This window comes from Platalea leucorodia (assembly GCF_965183815.1).
Source record: "Platalea leucorodia genome assembly, chromosome: 10".
NCBI lineage: Eukaryota > Metazoa > Chordata > Aves > Pelecaniformes > Threskiornithidae > Platalea > Platalea leucorodia.
Genome location: NC_138832.1, coordinates 16,852,265 through 16,869,546, shown reverse-complemented (window position 1 = coordinate 16,869,546; position 17,282 = coordinate 16,852,265). Strand labels below are relative to the sequence as shown.

At 42.8% G+C, this 17,282-nt stretch overlaps 1 protein-coding gene across 6 annotated transcripts in view; it reads left to right on the top strand.

Moving 5' to 3' along the window:
* TBC1D8B (TBC1 domain family member 8B) overlaps positions 1-12,210 on the top strand; it is a 43,681-nt gene extending 31,471 nt beyond the window's left edge. For 4 of the 6 annotated variants that reach the window (XM_082323497.1, XM_082323495.1, XM_082323499.1 and 1 more), the window contains 9 exons: positions 110-239; positions 3,646-3,744; positions 4,917-4,985; positions 5,200-5,440; positions 6,328-6,393; positions 6,586-6,669; positions 7,555-7,611; positions 7,933-8,033; positions 8,375-12,210. In XM_082323497.1, the coding sequence (XP_082179623.1) occupies positions 110-239; positions 3,646-3,744; positions 4,917-4,985; positions 5,200-5,440; positions 6,328-6,393; positions 6,586-6,669; positions 7,555-7,611; positions 7,933-8,033; positions 8,375-8,785 (1,258 nt within the window). In that variant the 3' untranslated portion in view covers positions 8,786-12,210. The remainder of the gene's footprint in view (positions 1-109; positions 240-3,645; positions 3,745-4,916; positions 4,986-5,199; positions 5,441-6,327; positions 6,394-6,585; positions 6,670-7,554; positions 7,612-7,932; positions 8,034-8,374) is intronic. The other 2 variants (XM_082323498.1, XM_082323496.1) reach the window with 1 other exon arrangement.
* Positions 12,211-17,282: the final 5,072 nt, after the last annotated feature.

Sequence of the window (17,282 nt, the reverse complement as noted above, 5' to 3'; positions counted from 1 at the left end):
TTTGCTATTTCCCATTCTCTGTGCACTTTTTCTTCAGCATATGCTGATGTTATCATTTTGCTGTGATAAACTGGTTCCTGCTGATTTCTCATGTGTTTGCTTTGTGCAGATTTTTTGACAGTGTCACTAACAAAGACAGTCCTTTGCCTCCAGCTGTGCAGCAGGGCTCCAACCTCAGCGATACAAAGAGTGACCATCCAAAAGTGGACATTACTGATTTGATTCGAGAGTCAAATGAAGTATGTGTTCTTGTGGGTATGTTTTCACATCCCATGCAGTGTTTACGTTGCATGGGCTACCTTAAGAATAGTGCAGCTGCATTGTACAATACTAGAGTACAAAATCTGTCTAGATTGGTAGAAATTGGGCTCTGTATTTTGTTGAGCCTCACTGACAACCTTATAGGTTATGCGATAGGTTTGGTGTTGTACTGTTTTGTTTTTTTAACTGCCTGGAATGTGCTTGCTAGGCTGTCCTGAGTGGAGTTCCCTAGCTTCATCACAGGTCGTGTATTGCCATCTCTCATTCACTTTATTAGTATGTCAACTAAATGACAAAGTACAGCAGAAACAGCCCTTGCATTTACTAATTTGGGACTGGTGAGTGCACATTGCAGATAGTGGTAACAGTTGACATAACAACCCGTGCAGGAAACTGTGTACTTGGGTAGGTTATTGTATGGGTTAAATGACTGGTAAGAGATGTGTTGGGTGAGGAAGACCAGTTATGATCTTTCAGCACTTTCTTTCAGTTTGCAAGTTTGATTTCTGCAGCACCTAGCTTTGCATTGGGGAGTAAGTAGGTCTGGCTTCTCCTTCTCCTTTTGTCCTCAGATTTTCATGAGGCGTTTCCTTCCTTGGCATGCTTTGTATCAGGGTATTGAGCCATTTGTAGATAGGTTTCTGCTCAGCCCACCTGAAATGAAAGGCAAGCTGAGAGAAAAGATTTGTTCACATTTTTTTTTTCTATTAGCTGGTTTCCTTTACCTATATGATACTTTTTTTTTTTTCCTTTTCTGATTCTCAGTCATATGTTTCTAGTGAAAGATCCACAATACATCTCTTTGGGAAAAATGTCCTGACCTTGACTCAGAAAAGATTAACTAAGTGTAATTTGTATAATTTAGGAACTGTCTCTTTTGATTTTTACTGAGAAGAGGGCTTTGCCTTTAGTGGGATGAACAAAGACAAGAATCAGAAATTCAAGTTCTCTTGAAGTGTCTTTATAGCATTGGGCTAATCATATAAAAAGTCTGGGCTTCTGCTATCAGTATTGTTCACAAGAATGTTATACTGAAGCTTCATGTTTGTAAAACGCTTTAAGATTCTTGTAAGAAGAGTTGCAAACTCTCATGGGTCTTTCTTGTCATGGTGAGATCTTATAGTGAGGGTGAATACTTGCAGAATAAAGAACAGAGATGGTAAATAATGAAGTGCTGTTTATTGCATTCTGCAATGTAAGCTTAAGCTTTCACAGAGGTGGAATTATTATTGAAAGACAAAGCAAAAGAAACTCTCTTCTTCCCCTGCCTTTGCAGGCAGGTGACTGGACCAAAGCAATAGCCTCTGATTTGGTACAGCTTTTGAACATTAATTTGGGCAGATCCTTGAACCTGAATCTCCCACTTCCAAGTTGACAGCCCTGTTCCTAAGCCCGTATCCCCATTTCTATCTCATAGCCCCTTTTTTGGATGCAAATTTTTATCTTCAGTTGAAACTGAATTTCTTCAGTGCTGGTAAGTGTCACAACGCCTTGTTTGAGAACTGCTGATACAAAGTGAGAGTCAATTTCCTGCTTCCCATTTTGACCAGACAGTTAATTTCAACACAGTTCTGTTCCCTTGAATGGTTTTATTTTCATATCACTGTTGAAATAAAATAAAACAAATTTTGAAATGGGAAGATTGCTGCAATGGAGAGTTGTCATTCTGCAGATAGGTCTAGTTACAAATCATGAATAAGTGAACACAGATGTTCTTTGTGATACTGTTGCTTCGCATGGATGTTCACAAGATAAATGAGATTAAGTGAAAAGATACGGAATTGAATTTAAAATGATGTTCAGTTTATGCCTTTATGACTCACACACAAATGCAAGACTCATTCTTTGGCAGTCTAATCAGGTATGAAGAAGTCATGTTTAACTAGTGAATGGAAGAATGTGTAACATTTTATCAAATCACACTAATTCAGAGTTAGATTATACATCTTGTTTATATTCTTACTGAGGCCATTGCACAATATCGGTGCCCAGAAGCCAGACCAGTGAATGAGTTATGATTCAGAGATGCAATTTCTCTCTGCTTCCTCTTTGTTCCAAGTCAGAAGTATGCTGATAGTGGTCTTCAGAGGAACACAGAAGTGCGGTTCTGGAAGAGAACTCCACAGGTCATCCAGTTCAGCACCCAGATCATCCTTGAAAAATATCTGATGTTGATGAAACTCTTCAACAAAAGAGAATCTGCAAAAGCTTTAGCCCATTGTAGGGTTTCTCTGCCCTTGTCAGAAAATATCCTAATATGCAGTATAGTTCCTCTTGGATGCTCATAAAGCACCATTGAGGACAGTCAGTTGCAGTTTTCTCTGCAGTTCCTTGTTGCTGTGAGGCTGCTGTTGTTCATCACTTACCCTTTCAACTCTGATCTTTTCTTTTTCTAGATTCAACATAACCAGTTCCTCTAACCTTTCCTCAGAGCTTACGTGCTCGGACTCTCTATGACCGTGTTGCAGTTTTTCATATCTTGTTTAAAGTGCATTGCTGAAAATGGGAACAAAACACACCGTGGAAAAACTTCGGAAAGTCCTGCCTAGTTTGGTCATTTATCACTTATTTGTTCTCAAAGTTTGGTATTAGAACCAGTTGCGCACATGGTGCGTGGTGATCATGGTTAGGCCACGTCTTGCTGGTTGCATGCGTTGCTGAAAAGTGTCAAAAACCTTACAGAAGTAAAGATGTATCCTATCCGCTGTTTCAGTTCTACACACTAGACTGAATTTCCTCATATGAGGAAATTAAATTGATTTCACATGATCTTGATAAAGAATGTTGGCCTGTTTTGATTTATCATATCTGTTTCTATTTAGATTTTAATTGCTTAATAATTTGTTCCATGATTTCTCTGGGAATTTGTTTCTAGTTTTTGCCTTCTATCCCACTTTTCTTTAAAGGTAAATGTATTTATTTTACTCCAATGCTCAGACACCTTCCCTGTCCTTCAGAAATTCCAGGGGTAGCTAGGAATGGTTCAGAAGTTACTTCAGCTAATTTCTAAAGTTCACTAGAGTGGACTTCAAGCCCTGACAACATACACGTCTTAGACTTTGCTACCCTGCAGTAGTAGTCACCATGTGATAGCAGAGATGGATATAGAGCAGACACGCGGTAAAATCCTTTCCTTTGTCTTCCCACACATTGAACTACTCCAGTTTCTTCTTTCTCCACCACTCTGTGAAACACCTACCCTTTTAAAAGTTACACTGTTTAGGGAGAATGTTGGTGCTCTAATAAATAATTTTTTGCTCAGAATTTCTGAGATCTTCCTTTGTGTCCATACCTGTATTGTACTTAGCTGCAAGAAAGACAAAAATATCTGCTTAGATGTGTCTAGCAACAGTTGATTTCATGGAACGATGCTTTTCTTCTTAGAGATACGGCGATATTCGATACGAGGATGTCGAGAGCATGCGCTGCAGGAACAGGCTTTATGTGATCCAAACGTTAGAAACTACGACCAAGCAGAATGTGGTGAGTGACATGGAAGAGCTAAACCCTTCCCTCTGATAAAATTCATTCCCTTTTGGAAAATTCTGAGAAGAGCTACGTTTTCCAGGGCCAAATATATAATTTTATATACTGAAATCCCTCTCATCTGCAGGGTGTCTGTTAACTGCGGTTTGGCCTGTGACATTTTCAGTCTGTGAATCGCAGCATGACCTTCTGGTCTCGTTACAAGTAACACCATCACGGACAACTTCTAAAGGCTGGCATATCTCTGACACTTTACATTGATTGGAACAGGCTGACCTGTATTTCTATCTGCTGCTGTTAAATTGTTAATGCATTTCTCTTGGAGGCATAGAGCACTGTAAAATGTCCACAGCGCTACAGTAAAGCAATTCATCTCCTGCATTTTTACTCTGGGAAGCAATCCCAAATGTCACTGAAGAGATTATTGTACTGCATTCAACAAGGGTTGCTTTTTGTCTGTGGTGTGTGTGGATGTCTGGTAATGCGTGCATGGTGTGGTAGCTCTTCAGCTGCCAATATCATCCTTTAAGTTCAGACTCCTGAATGAACGTGGAGGTTGCAAAGTGCTTCCTTTGGTTGCCTGTTTTCTTCAGGTGGCTCATTTCCAATAACTGATGATAATACTAGTCTATTTAACAAGCAGTGCTTCTTTCTGTAGTACATGTGGCTTGTAGCACTGGTTGTGCTAAGATGGTAACTTGTATTTCATTTTACAAAACGTACATATTGTGAAGATGGAGCCTGGTCTTGTAGCTAACTTTATTTTAAAAACCGGTGAACAATTTTTTTTTCATATTTAAAAAATGAGGATTCAGCTTCACTGTTGAGAGCTGAACATGCATTTGCCCATTATAAAGGAAGCTATATGTTATATCATTATAAATAATTGAGTTTTATGTCCTGGGTTTCATAGTGTAGGCTCCATGTACGCAAGTAATGTGACTGGCTTTAAGCACCATTTTTTGGGAGAAATTATTTCTTTCAGTCTATAATCTTCTGATTGCTTTTAAAAAGAAGTTCTATTCTTACTCCTAATTGTAACATGCCAAAATCTGGAATATTCAAATAGTGTCTTTTAATGTAAGGTTAAGTCTCCCATAACTTCATTCTACAGGCTTATTCCAAAGAGGGAAGACTCATTAATTAATTTTCTCTTAATTTTGTTTCAGCTACGTGTTGTGTCCCAGGAGGTAAAATTCAGTCCTAGTGATCTTGAAGAGCTTTATGAATTATTCAAGGTAATGTGCCATTTTCCTCACTTACCAAACATCCATCTTAATGGTGGACTGTGTTATGGATGTGAAACAGTTTTAACAAATTGAGGTAACAGCTAGATTCAACGTATGTTTTACATGTCAGCTTTAAATCAAATTACATAGTTAACTTCCTACATCTTTCACCCAGAGAGAGTTGTTGTTTCAGAAAATCTAACATTTTATCTTTCCTTTGCAGAAGGAGCACTTTCTTTCCTGTTACTGGAATGTAAATAGTCCTGTCTTGCAACATCATGATGCCAGTTTGCCGTATCTTGACCAGTATCGGATTGATTGCCAGCAATTCAGGGTTCTCTATCATCTCTTGAGCCCCTGGTCACACTGTGCAAACAGAGACTCGCTTGCATTGTGGACATTCAGACTGATGGATGAGAGCTCCGATTGCCTTATAAACTTCAAACAATTTGCCTGTGTTCTTGGTATGAGAACAACACATATATGTAGTACATTCACAAGGGAACTCCATCTTGAGAGTAGTCCTGGAGTGTGTCACCTGCACTATATACAGAGCCTAAGGAGACTAGCCTCTTAACTTAGGGTCAAATAGTCTGATTTTTATCACGTGACATTAAATGCAAAGAATGTTTAAATGGCGAGCCAAATGCTCGAAGTATATTTATAAGCTTGAGAGTGGGAGCTACACTATTTAGGTGAATGATAAAGCCTTTAAGTTATGGAATTGTGCTCTCATTTTCTTGTCTGTATTTCACCATGAAATAGCTGACACAAGGCTTTACAAACTAGTAACTTTCCTGAGCCTTTAATCCCCTGGGGAATAATCTCCTATTTGAGATTAAATTTGAATATGGCTTTACCATCAAAATATCGGAAAATGAGGAAATGGTATGATCTCATTGCCCAGCATGTTTGGTTGATGATAAATGCTTCCTCATACTAAGCCACCTCATGCACGGATCGTGCAAGATGACCAGTGGCTTATATCTGTAGGGAACTGAAAGTTTTCTTGACTTACTACTCTGTTCCTTTTATCTTGTTTTCAAAGTGGTATTGTTTGGTAAACAAAAATTTAAGGGAAAATGCCGAGAAGACACTAGTGCTATATTTCTTTGGTGTTGTGGTTTCATTTTAGTAAGTCATAGACATTATTAGTGTTCTTTCCTCAGCATAGGCAAACCCCAGGCTCAGCTGCAGGTGATACTGCCTTCCTTAAGCTCCATCTCTATTTATACTCCATGTAAGATAGGACACGTGTCCAGTTCCAACCTCCCTGGGTTGTATTTGTTTAAGATGGTGTTTTAGAGTTTGGTCCAGTTGAACAGACTGTCTTGCCTCTTTCCTCTAACAGATACCATGTATAATGGAAGTTTCACTGACAAACTCAAGCTTCTTTTTAAGTTGCACATCCCTCCAGGTAAGTGAGAGGTGGTGGCATTTGGGGAGGGCTGTTCCTGGCTTTTATCATCTTTGCATGTTTTTTTTTTCTTACCTTTACTTTTCTTCCTCTTGTCTCCAGTCCTGTCTGCAGTACAGTCTGATAGCTGTAATACAGATGTGTATTTCTTCTAGAGTGATGTGTTCCAATTTATTCATTTATTTATTGCAGCTTTTACTGAAGTAGAATCCCTAAGCCCTTCCAAAGGTGGTGATCTTTCAAAAGAAGAACTGATCCACTTCAGCCAACTCAGTGGTAAGCTCCAGAGTGTGAGGCTTTGCCTGTACAATATTAGAAGGAATCTATTAATTATCTTGTGAGAAATGAAAAAACTAGTAAAATGAAAACTAGTAAATCCAGTAAATCGTATCACTGTTAACAAGAATCCTCTGCAAAGATCTTCTGTAGATAGTTACATTTTCATAAAGTCGTGTAGAATTTATGGATAGCTGGTCTGGTGATTGAATTCAAAGGCCATGGGTGTTTACATGGAAATAGGGGAGTGTATTTGGTCAGCATTTCTCAGCATAGTAGGCAACCTGTTGCAGTGGTTGTTGAAGTGATGGCCATTTCACTTTTGCATTCAGGGCACAAAGGGATGATATTTCCTACCTCAGGAAATAAAATATCCAAATCGATAATTATTTTGAGGCACATAAGCAAGTGTTTCAAAATCCTTTGCTTCCATTTTAAACTAAGTAAACTGAAAAAGTTTTGTGGTGTCTAAGTTTATGGAGTTGATAAAATATTCTGTTTGGAAAGCTGTGTGGTTTTACTTCTTTGGAAGACAGATCCTTTTTGTTTTTTAAAAACTATCCAAAAGTACCTTATCTGTAATATATGGGTACTGTTCTCCCCACTGTTCAAGACATGGCCCATGAGCATTATGAAGATTGTTTGCTTGATATAAGTGACTGCAGTTTCTTTTGTGATCTCCAGCCTCATGGTGGCTTCTATTTTTATAGAAAGTATACAAATCTTACCATGTGGTTTCTTCTTGCCCTAATCTGTGCTGAGAACAGAGGGGTCGATGAGGGTCTTGCTCCTTAAGGAAGGGATTTTTGATAAAAGGAAATGAACCATTGGTTCTCCTTTCTCAGAGAAATAACTCACTCTTCTTTTTCTCCTCCTAAACTGTAGTTTCATCTGTTGGGGATAGTCTTGAAAGTGATTCTTTGAAGAGCAGCCCAGAAAAAGGTAAAGAATCCTGGAGACACATTTGGTAGTTTTGTGTCTTTTTGGGGAGCAGAGCTGGGGAAGTGTGTGGTGACAAAGTATGCTGAGTAACGGCATCTCTAGCATAGTGCTAAAATTATATCCGCTTTTATAAGTATAGTCCGGGGGGGGAGGGCGAGAGGGTGATGTAAACTCTGATCCTGTTTAGTCCTTGGCCCCACCACTCTGTTGAGAAGGAATGACATGGAAGATGCCAATTCTTTTGCTCATCATCCCTCACGGGAAGCTCTTAGTTCTTGTTTGTTCACTTCTTTCCCCCCCCTCCCCCCCCTTTTTGTCAAGTAGGGAAGGGGAAGGTTGATATTCAGGCATATCTGAAGCAATGGCAAGATGAACTTCTTAAAAAAGAAGAAAACATTAAGGATTTTCCAAGAATGAATCAGGTAAACTGAGTCTTATTTAAGTCTCTTTTTGACTGCTCTTTATCCTTTAAGTCCTATTAGTAGTTTTCTAAAGGATTTGTACGATCCCTTAAATTTCAGACCTTCACATTAATCATTAGACTGTGTTTTTTTTGAACTGCTGTGACTGTAAGCTTATGAAGAGAGGGACTTTCATACACACTTAGGTTTATCGGGGCTGTTCCACACCCATATTGTCCTTAGAGCAGTTGTTGTAGCAGGTGCCTAGCAGCAACAGGCACTGGATTGAGACCACAATGTGCAGTGCAACAGGACAGTTGTGTTGCTGTTCTCTGAATAGTCTCCTCTATATCTCTCTCTAGTCTCAGTTCATCCAGTTCTCAAAAACTCTGTACAATCTGTTCCATGGGGATCCCGAGGAGGAACTGTTATATCGGGCTATAGCAGTGGTTACCAGCCTCCTGCTGAAAATGGAAGAAGTTGGGAGAAGACTGCAGAGTCCCACATCACCAGTCAAAAGTCCCGTTGCGGTTATGGAGGTGCCTGCTGAAATCCCCAGAAAAGGGCAGGAGGAAAGCACCTCTGAGCAGACCGGAGGCAGTAGAGCACAGAGTTTGAGAGGGAACCATGAATGGTCTTTTGCCTTTGAACAGATTCTGGCATCCTTATTAAATGAGCCAGCCTTTGTGAGATTTTTTGAGAAACCTCATGACATAAAAGTTAAAATAGAGAGTGCTAAAAATTTACAACTTAAAGCGAGAACCAGAGTGTAATTTGTTTTAACTTTGACTCTGATTTAACCACATAAAGCGCTTACAAATGAAGGTTGTTACTATGGAAATTGAGTCTGGTGTTTACATAGGCAATGGAGTTTGAAGAGTTAGCTTTAAATATCAGATTACTGGTATGTAATGTAAATAAAAATAGTTTGAAGCACAATCACTTTCTTGCATTGTTCATAAGTTTCACTCCAAAAAAAGGACTGAATAATAAACTGTCTTTACCATGTTATTAAAATATGCAGCATTGCTTGCAAATACTGGATGTCACCTACTGCAAACCTATCTGAATGACAGCTGTTCCAGCGTGTGCTCTCCTGGTTCATTTCTATTACTGTGATAAAAGAAATGACTTCCAGCCATTTTCACTTAGAAGGAGTATCGACAGCTTAGAGGTTGTCCTCCAGGTTAGCTTAATTAGTTATTTCCAAACTTGCATGTGGACTGGGATCAAAGCAGGGTGAAGACTAAGAATAGAGGCTATGGTAGGCACAAGAGCATGAGGTCAGAGAAGAAAGTTGCCCTGCTCTCAGTTCTTCTGCTTTGGTGTTACCAATGGTCCTGGACTCTTGCAGATTCTAGCCCCTCGTTGGTAGTTTGCAGGCTGCATTCGCCCAGCCCACATCTCAGTGTTTGCAACAAACAACTGGTTTCCTGCTTTTCTAGCTCAGCCTATATATGAGTTCTCTTTCCCATTTTCATACCAATCCTACAATACAGGTGAAAAGGACGGAACCTTGTTTGGTCATCCAGGCTGCGCACGAACGCAAAAGCTAGTATAGATTGTTGAAATCAAGGGAAAGCAGCAGCTAAACCTGTCTGACCACGTCATTCGTCTTGCAAGAGGAGCCATTGTTGGCTTCTTAGGAGCATGTTGATGAAATGTATAATTTTGCTTGTGTTTGGAAAGCCCAAGCACAGACCGTCTTTAGCTGCTTCATAGTTAGCTGAATGCTGACTGTTGAACTGCTAGGGACAGATTGCAGTTGCTCCTTTGCCTACTCCAAGTCCACGCCTCGTCCTAGTACTTGTTCTTTCTTTTCTATAGCTCTCTGGATTTTTGCTGCTGTAATATTTTCTGTCTGCCAGGATTCATGGCAACAAATTCCTCTGGAATCTGACTTGAAATTTTTAATATATAAAAAAAATGATATAGTAAAGATGCTGTGGAGGCAAGCTCTGCCAGTGATAGTGCTGATAAATGTTGACCTTGAACCTTGGGTAGCTGGTGCTAGAATGGGTTTAGAGAAAGAGGGGAAGAGCTTGTATTTTAACAACAACAACAAAGTAAACTGTGACTCTCTGCTGAACTGTTTAAAAATGGCTGTTTCTAAAGCCTGTATGACAATCTTTCTCTGCAGAGCAGCACTATTTTTATACTGTGCATGTTTTTTGTAAAGAAGCAGAATGGGGATGGTATCATTCACTGAGGCTCTTCTTGCAATACTAATATGAATGAAGAACAGAAATGAAATTCTGACTTGTGTTGTAAGCACTTGATGAAATACCATCATTGCAATTGGTGTTAAAGTTCCCATGCTGCTTCTAAAGAGTACAGTTTTGATTAGGAGCAATGAATTTATGAATTATTTCTTCTACTCTCCCTCATACTCTCAGGTATTAATGTAAAATAAAGTTTTACTGAATGAACAGTAACTCCAAAAACTATATCATATATGTGAGAAATGAAGAAGCTTTTTCAGAAGCCTTCACAAAGTAATTACACTTGATACAATCTAATACTGATTTGTATTTTTATGCATAAAATATAAAAACTAATTTATCCATTCATATGGATATGTTTCTGAGGCAAAGTAGGGCAACACTGTGTTACTTTTAAAATGTATTTACTCACTGTTTTCCTAATGTTATTTTAGAAATACAAAGCAGATGATATTGTTGTTCTAGTCCAGGACGTACTCAGATAAGGTTTGCTTGGTGAGTAATTCTTCTGCAAATAGCCGTGCTGAAATGAAGGGAGCCCCATGAAAATAGATGCAGCTGCCTATCTGAAAAGGTTTTGTAGGTTTATGACGGATATTGTTAATTTCAAGAAGTAGTCAAGGCTATGAACTATTTGCCAAGCAAGGTAGCACAGAGATATGAGAGTCTTGAAACTCAATGACTTTTTTTGGTTGAGAGCCAAGATGTTAAGATCTAAGTACAGAAGACTGTACTGAAGGAACCTGCAAAATACAATAGCCTTGTGACCTTCTTGGTTTGGTTGCGCAAAACTGAGCACCTTTTTAAAATTCCATTTTCTATTAGTGTCAATCCAAGAGACTGTAGAGCCATTACCAATTATGCAGTAGCTCTTGTCAGCTATCATATCTATGTATAAAGGGAGATTACAAGCATACATACATACATATATATATATTTAAAAAAATAGATTTAAGGTGAGAAGTTAGGATATGTAGGGGAACACTAAGTTTTATTAACTGCAGGGATTTTCTGTTCAATTTGTTTATATTTTTTCCCAAAAAGGGTAATGTCTTTAAATCATTCCTGTAGTACGGCTGCAGGTTGATCCAGCAGGACTAAGTCAGAGCGGCCAGGCATCCAGCCTCAGCAGGAGCGAGGGTGGAGCAAGTTGCTTCCAGCAGGCTGGCAGCAATCAGGCAGCTGCCTAACTGGCAGGTTCTTCCTTTGGGAGCCTGCGGATCCCGGGCTGCTCCTTTGGGGAGATCTAGATGTAGCACGTGCCAGCTGTTTCCAAGGAGTGTGACCCAGAGGTGTGTTTGCTGGGCTGCTTCCACAGCGTGCCATAACACTGAGCGGCACTTAACGCTTTCCTTGTGACAGAGCAACTCTGGAGTTAGTGCCTAGCTCCTTTCCTTCCCTTTCCTCTTGTGGAGACAGGCTGGCTAACAAATACACGCGGGCTTAGCTGGGACCGGGGCAGCTAGAGCAACAGCAGCTCGTTCCCTCGCTTCAGTCCCAAAGGGTGGTGCCTTGACGTTAAAGCCCTGTACGATCAGGGACAGCGATCTCCATGCGAGACAGCTTTGTGGCCATCTGAAGTTCTCGGTGATGCAAAGATGAACGCAGCTTCACATCACGTCGCGTTAGGACGCTGCGGGCGTGCACGCGTCTGTTGCGGGAGGTCAGCTGCGGCGTGTAGCTGGGAAGTAAGCAGAAGTGCTAGCAAGGAGGCTGGCGATTGCAGAGCGTCTGATGCAGAATTACTCAGCTACTTCCCAAGGGGGGGACTTTCCATTCAAATTGTAACTTGGAAGTCTTTAGAAGTGTTTTTGAACTTTGAAGAGTTCATTCACCAACAGGAAGCAGCGCAGTTAAGTGAGTACTGATGTGTCATTGCACATATCTATGCTATTTTTTTTTTTTTTCTGTAACAGTTTTCATGAAGTTATCTGTCTTTTTTTTTGGTTCGGTCGTAGGACATAAATGAATGTGCATCATCCAGTACAAAATAGACAGTTGTAGGTAGGATTATAGATTGCTAAAACTAGTGATGCTGTTTATACTGTTTTAAAATTGCACTACCTGCTGCAGCGTCACCAGTGTGACTGGGCAGCTATGCCATGGTTCTTTACCCTGAAACGCTCTCAGTGGCTGCGAGCCTACGCTGCACAGTCCTTTCTAGTGGCTGGGCCGTGAGTATTGTTGCTATGCACGTAGGATGCCTTTTGTCCAAGGGAATCGTTAGCCCAGGGGGACGCCAGCAGAGCTGCCACGTTCCCTCGGGCTTGCAATAGAGCGTGCTGCTCGGGGAGCCGGGCGCCGTTCCCTGCGCTCCAGGCGAGGAGCTGGCTGCTTGACCGCTTTGTGCGCCGAGTTCAGGGCTTGAACGCGCGAGGTGAGGGCATAGCTCAACTAACAGTAATAAAACTACAGGCCCTTTCCACCGTGGGGGAGACCTGCTTGTAATTCCACCAGTAGCATTTCCCGGGACACGGAAATGGTCGCTGCCGTGTGATTCAGAAAAAGCACTCTGTGTTTCCGTCCATTCTTAAGACAAGCCACTTGTTCATCACTCCAATGGCTAGATAATAATGTATTTTTAGAAGAGTTTGCTACCATACTGACTAAGAAAGAGCCGTGTGTTGATTTTATTAGAAATTTCTCATCCAGTTGTACCATACAAGGTTCTTGATTGCGATTGCAGTTGTTATCTGGACTAAAACAAATATTTCAATTTGTTTCCAGAAGAACAGGCTATTTGTCTTTTTTGCTATAGCTTTGTCACTTTACCAAGAAGGCAACACGTTTGTGTTGGCAGGTTGGATTTTTATACAATGTATTGTATGCAGACGTACTGTAAGACAAATGGGATGTTAAATAAAAATTTGTTTCACTTAAAATAAAAATATCTGTGTTTGAGGCACTATTATTTCTCGTGATGGACTGTTGCAGAAGTTCCTTCAAGAGCATTGCCACGTTTAGTGCTTCCCAAAGCAAGGACCAAGCCAGAAACCACGCTGGGACGCCAGCCTCCCCAGAACCGGAGGAAAAATGAAGAGGAGACCTAGATTTTGAAGCCTGGGACTAATTTAGCCTTGCATAGTGCCTAAGCTTGCTTCAGTGCCAAGACGGCAAGTGAGTTAGCACAGGAAGAGTACCATTACTTGTTTTTTTTAAATCCAAATTAAAACATTTAATTGGAGAGGGACTTTTTACAAGGGCATGTAGTGATAGGACAAGGGGTAACGGTTTGTAAAGTGAAAGAGGGTAGACTTGGATTAGATATAAGGAAGACATTCTTCACCAGGAGGGTGGTGAGGCACTGGAAGAGGTTGCCCAGGGAAGCTGTGGGTGCCCCCTCCCTGGAAGCGTTCAAGGCCAGGCTGGATGGGGCTGTGAGCAACCTGGTCTGGTGGAAGGTGTCCCTGCCCATGGCAGGGGGGCTGGAAACATGATCTTTAAGGTCCCCTCCAACCCAAACCATTCTGTGATTCTATGATTTACAACGTGCAGACATGTCTACACCGACTCTGATGCCTTGTTCTTTCTAATTTATGCGTTGCCCCTATTGCTTCTGGCACTGGTCATGGGCATCCCAGTCTCCGTCTCGAGCCCCGTCCCTTCAGCTGTTTGTACACGTGCATACGCGACGGCTGCTGCTCTTGTGCCTCCTGGAGAGCAAGGAGCAGGTTCTGACCCCCAACGGACCCGTACCACCCAGGGAATAACAGCAGCACGTAGTGTGTAAGAGGTCTTACAAGTAGCATTTTATTTCTTCTCTTTTTTTTAATTTTAAAATACTATGTACAACCTGTTTAAAGCTTGTCAAAATGCACGGGCTCCCTTTCAATGGAGCTGTGCACGGACATAGATTCAAGACAAGAATAAAATCTTTACTGTTCATCTTCATAAGACACTTCCTTTTTCCCATTACAAAATACTTTTAAGAATAGTAACATTTATAAATGTATCTATATTCAACATCATATAAAATAAACCAAGATTTATACTCAATTCTAAGCTTTTTTCTTATTTTTTTTTTTTTACACAGAGTATATACAATATATACAGTCACTTTTCATTGTGTTTGTCAAACCAGCCTGATTATACCCACCAGGCTTTAGCTTATATGTACAAATATGCTAAAAGTGCAAGACTTTATTAATTAAAGCTGCCTGTGTTTTCAGAGGTCTGGAATTGTGTGGCCTATATATATATTTTCATATATAGATATACACGCACATACATACATATGTATATTAAAAATACATATATTGGCATATCTATATATATATATAGAGAGAGTATATCGGTGCTGTGTACTAGAAAGCCTCAGAACATAAATGAGTAATAGGTCGCCACCGACCCTGGAGCCTAACCCCGGCACCTAACCCCGGCACAGGCGGCATCAGTCACCTTCCTACGCTCCGCTTGTCACAACAAGTCACGCTTGTGTTTTCGTGTAGGCACCCTGTGACCCAAACCTACCAGCAACCCTCAATTCCAAATGGGTCCCAAAAACACAGGTCATAGCTAACACCGAGGTAAACAAGTACAAACCAACCTGAATAGAGAGATTTAGTTATTCATATATTTTTTTTGAGAGTGAGTGACAATATAAGGCAAAAATCCCATGGCCCTGATGCAGCCTTCCCCCGGCCTGGAGGCAGACTGAGGAGGGACCAAGCAAGCCCCAAAAAGGGACTGTGGGATTTTGTCCTTGTCTGGAAAACACGGCTCTACCCGTGAGGCGGCGCCTGGGACCGCGCAGCCACCCAGTGGGGGGGGGCATGTGATAAAGTGCGTTTTAGGTCTCTTATTTCAGCAAGGCCAATCTTACATGTAAACATCCTTGCACACCTCCTGTGCTCCTCGCTGAGAGGCTGCGAGCGGGGGCGGCGGTGCCACCCCCGTGCCCGCCCCGTCCGTGCAGCCCAGCGCTGCCATCAGAAGGGCTGTGCCCATGGCACAGCCCCGTCCGGCACAACCACCGCCCCCCACCCCCCAAACCCCTTCTCAACCCGCTTTTGGGGGACTTGCTTTCAAAGCCACAGCAATGCCAGAAAACTGCTCTGCCTTGGCTACCTCCCTACCAAGCCCTGTTTAAAAAAAAACCACCCCTCCAAGCCCCTGACCCCAACCACCACCACCTCCGAGAGACATTTGAGCGCTACCTGCCACGTCTGGGCTCACGTACGGTGATGGGACACTGCAGAACAGCAGTGGTGGTGTGTTGGGACGATGCAGGTTTAATGGGCAGGACAGGGAAATGCCCAGCCTTTCCCTCCTGCCAGCCCCACCGGGCCACAAATCGCGTACAATGGTGGAGCCCTAATGTACGTGTGTGTTTGCCTCCCCACTACCAGTATGTGCCAAGGCGGGGGGGGAGAACAAACAACCCCCAAAAATACAGCAACCCCTCCTGCCCCAACCTCATGAGCAACCCTGCTGTCTTGGGATGGGGAGGGGGGACCCTAAAAGTAATAGTGCTTTAAAAAAAATAATAAAAAAAAAAAAAATTATTTCCTACCTCAAAGGCTCTGTGCTGGCCCAGCACAAACCGCCTGGGGCAGGACAGACCCCATGCTCTCCCCAGGCCCTGGGCTCTAAGAGCCGAGGGTTGAGGCTGTATTATTTCAGCTCCAGATCGTAGCGCAAAGGCAGGTGCTCCACGTCCCACTGCCAGCGGTGAGGCGGCCCCGGCCCATGGCTCTCCTGGAGCCACCATGACTTGTAGGGGTTTGAAATGGGGGGGCCAGTTCAGGCTGTGCCCAAAAGCAGCTGCCCAGCCACCCCGGTGCCCGGAGGCTGCCTGTGCCGGCACTCGCAAGGCACTAGCCCCGATATTGCAACCCTGGGGGTAAGGGCTGCTGGGCACCTCCTCGTCTCCATGCTATGGCCCACTGTGCTCCCCCAAACCCTGCTCATGGCCGGGAGGCTGCACCTCCCCTCCGCCTGCTCTGCAACCCGCAACCCGTCACCGCTGGCATCCCTGGGAGGTGTGCGCCCGAACGCCCCAGCCAAAGCCAACCCATGCCACTGCTTTTGCCAAGGGAGGGGCCCTGCGGGAAGCCGGGGCTCGCACAGCTTTTGTTCGCGTGCCCACCCCTGCCCCAGCCGAAACATCAAAGCAGCCTTGCACCAGCCCCACGAAAGCTTGCAGCCGCACCCTGCTCCGGCCGCCTGTGCTCCCACCACCACCCTGGGCAACGCGGCACAACAAAACCCCAGCCCTTTCTGCAAAAAAAAAAAAAAACCACCAACAAAAAAAAAACCCTGCAGGTGGGAAACAGCCCCTTGTGCAACAGGGCCGGGGCACGGCCGGGGCAGGCGGTGAATCACGCTGCACCCTGCCAGGCAGCAGCAAGGCTGCAGCCAAAACCATGTCTGGGGCAGGTCTGTCACGCTCCCGTTCCATTCCGGAGCGTTCCGGGAAACTCAGGCTGCCGCAACCTGTTTCAGTCAGGCTGAAACACTCGGGTTTTTCTGCCCCCGTGCGACCGCTCACGCCTGGCCCCAAAGCTAACGAAATCCTCCCAGCGCAGGAAGTGTGTGTGCCTGGTGGGGGAGAGCAAGCTAGCTAGCTATAGGTATAGCTATAGCTACAGCATTAGCTATCTCTAGCTATAGATATATTTAGCATTAGCTATATCAATTTTTGTTTTTACATGCTAACTTTCCCACTCCCCCCTTTTCTTGGGGATTGCTTGGGGTTGCTCGTGCCAAAGGCCCCTCCATCAGCGAGCACCAGCATCCAGCTGCTGCGGAGGTGGTGCAAAGAGCCAAGAAAGCAGCTTGCACAAGAATAAAAGCAAACAAATGCAAAAAAAAAAAAGGCCAAAAAAAGTGCGCTTTGCTTGGATTCAACAGAGGTTACAGACCAACCTGACCCTAAACCTTGCTCTGACTGCCAGATGGAGCTTTGCTTCTAGACGGATCTGGTCCTAACTAATAATTGTCTTGCAAAGCTTATAGTAATGGCTTATCTCATCTCCTACGTTTGAGCTCTAACAGTGCCCAAAGTTAGTACTCAGCTACTAATGCTTCAAAAATGTACATTTGCATT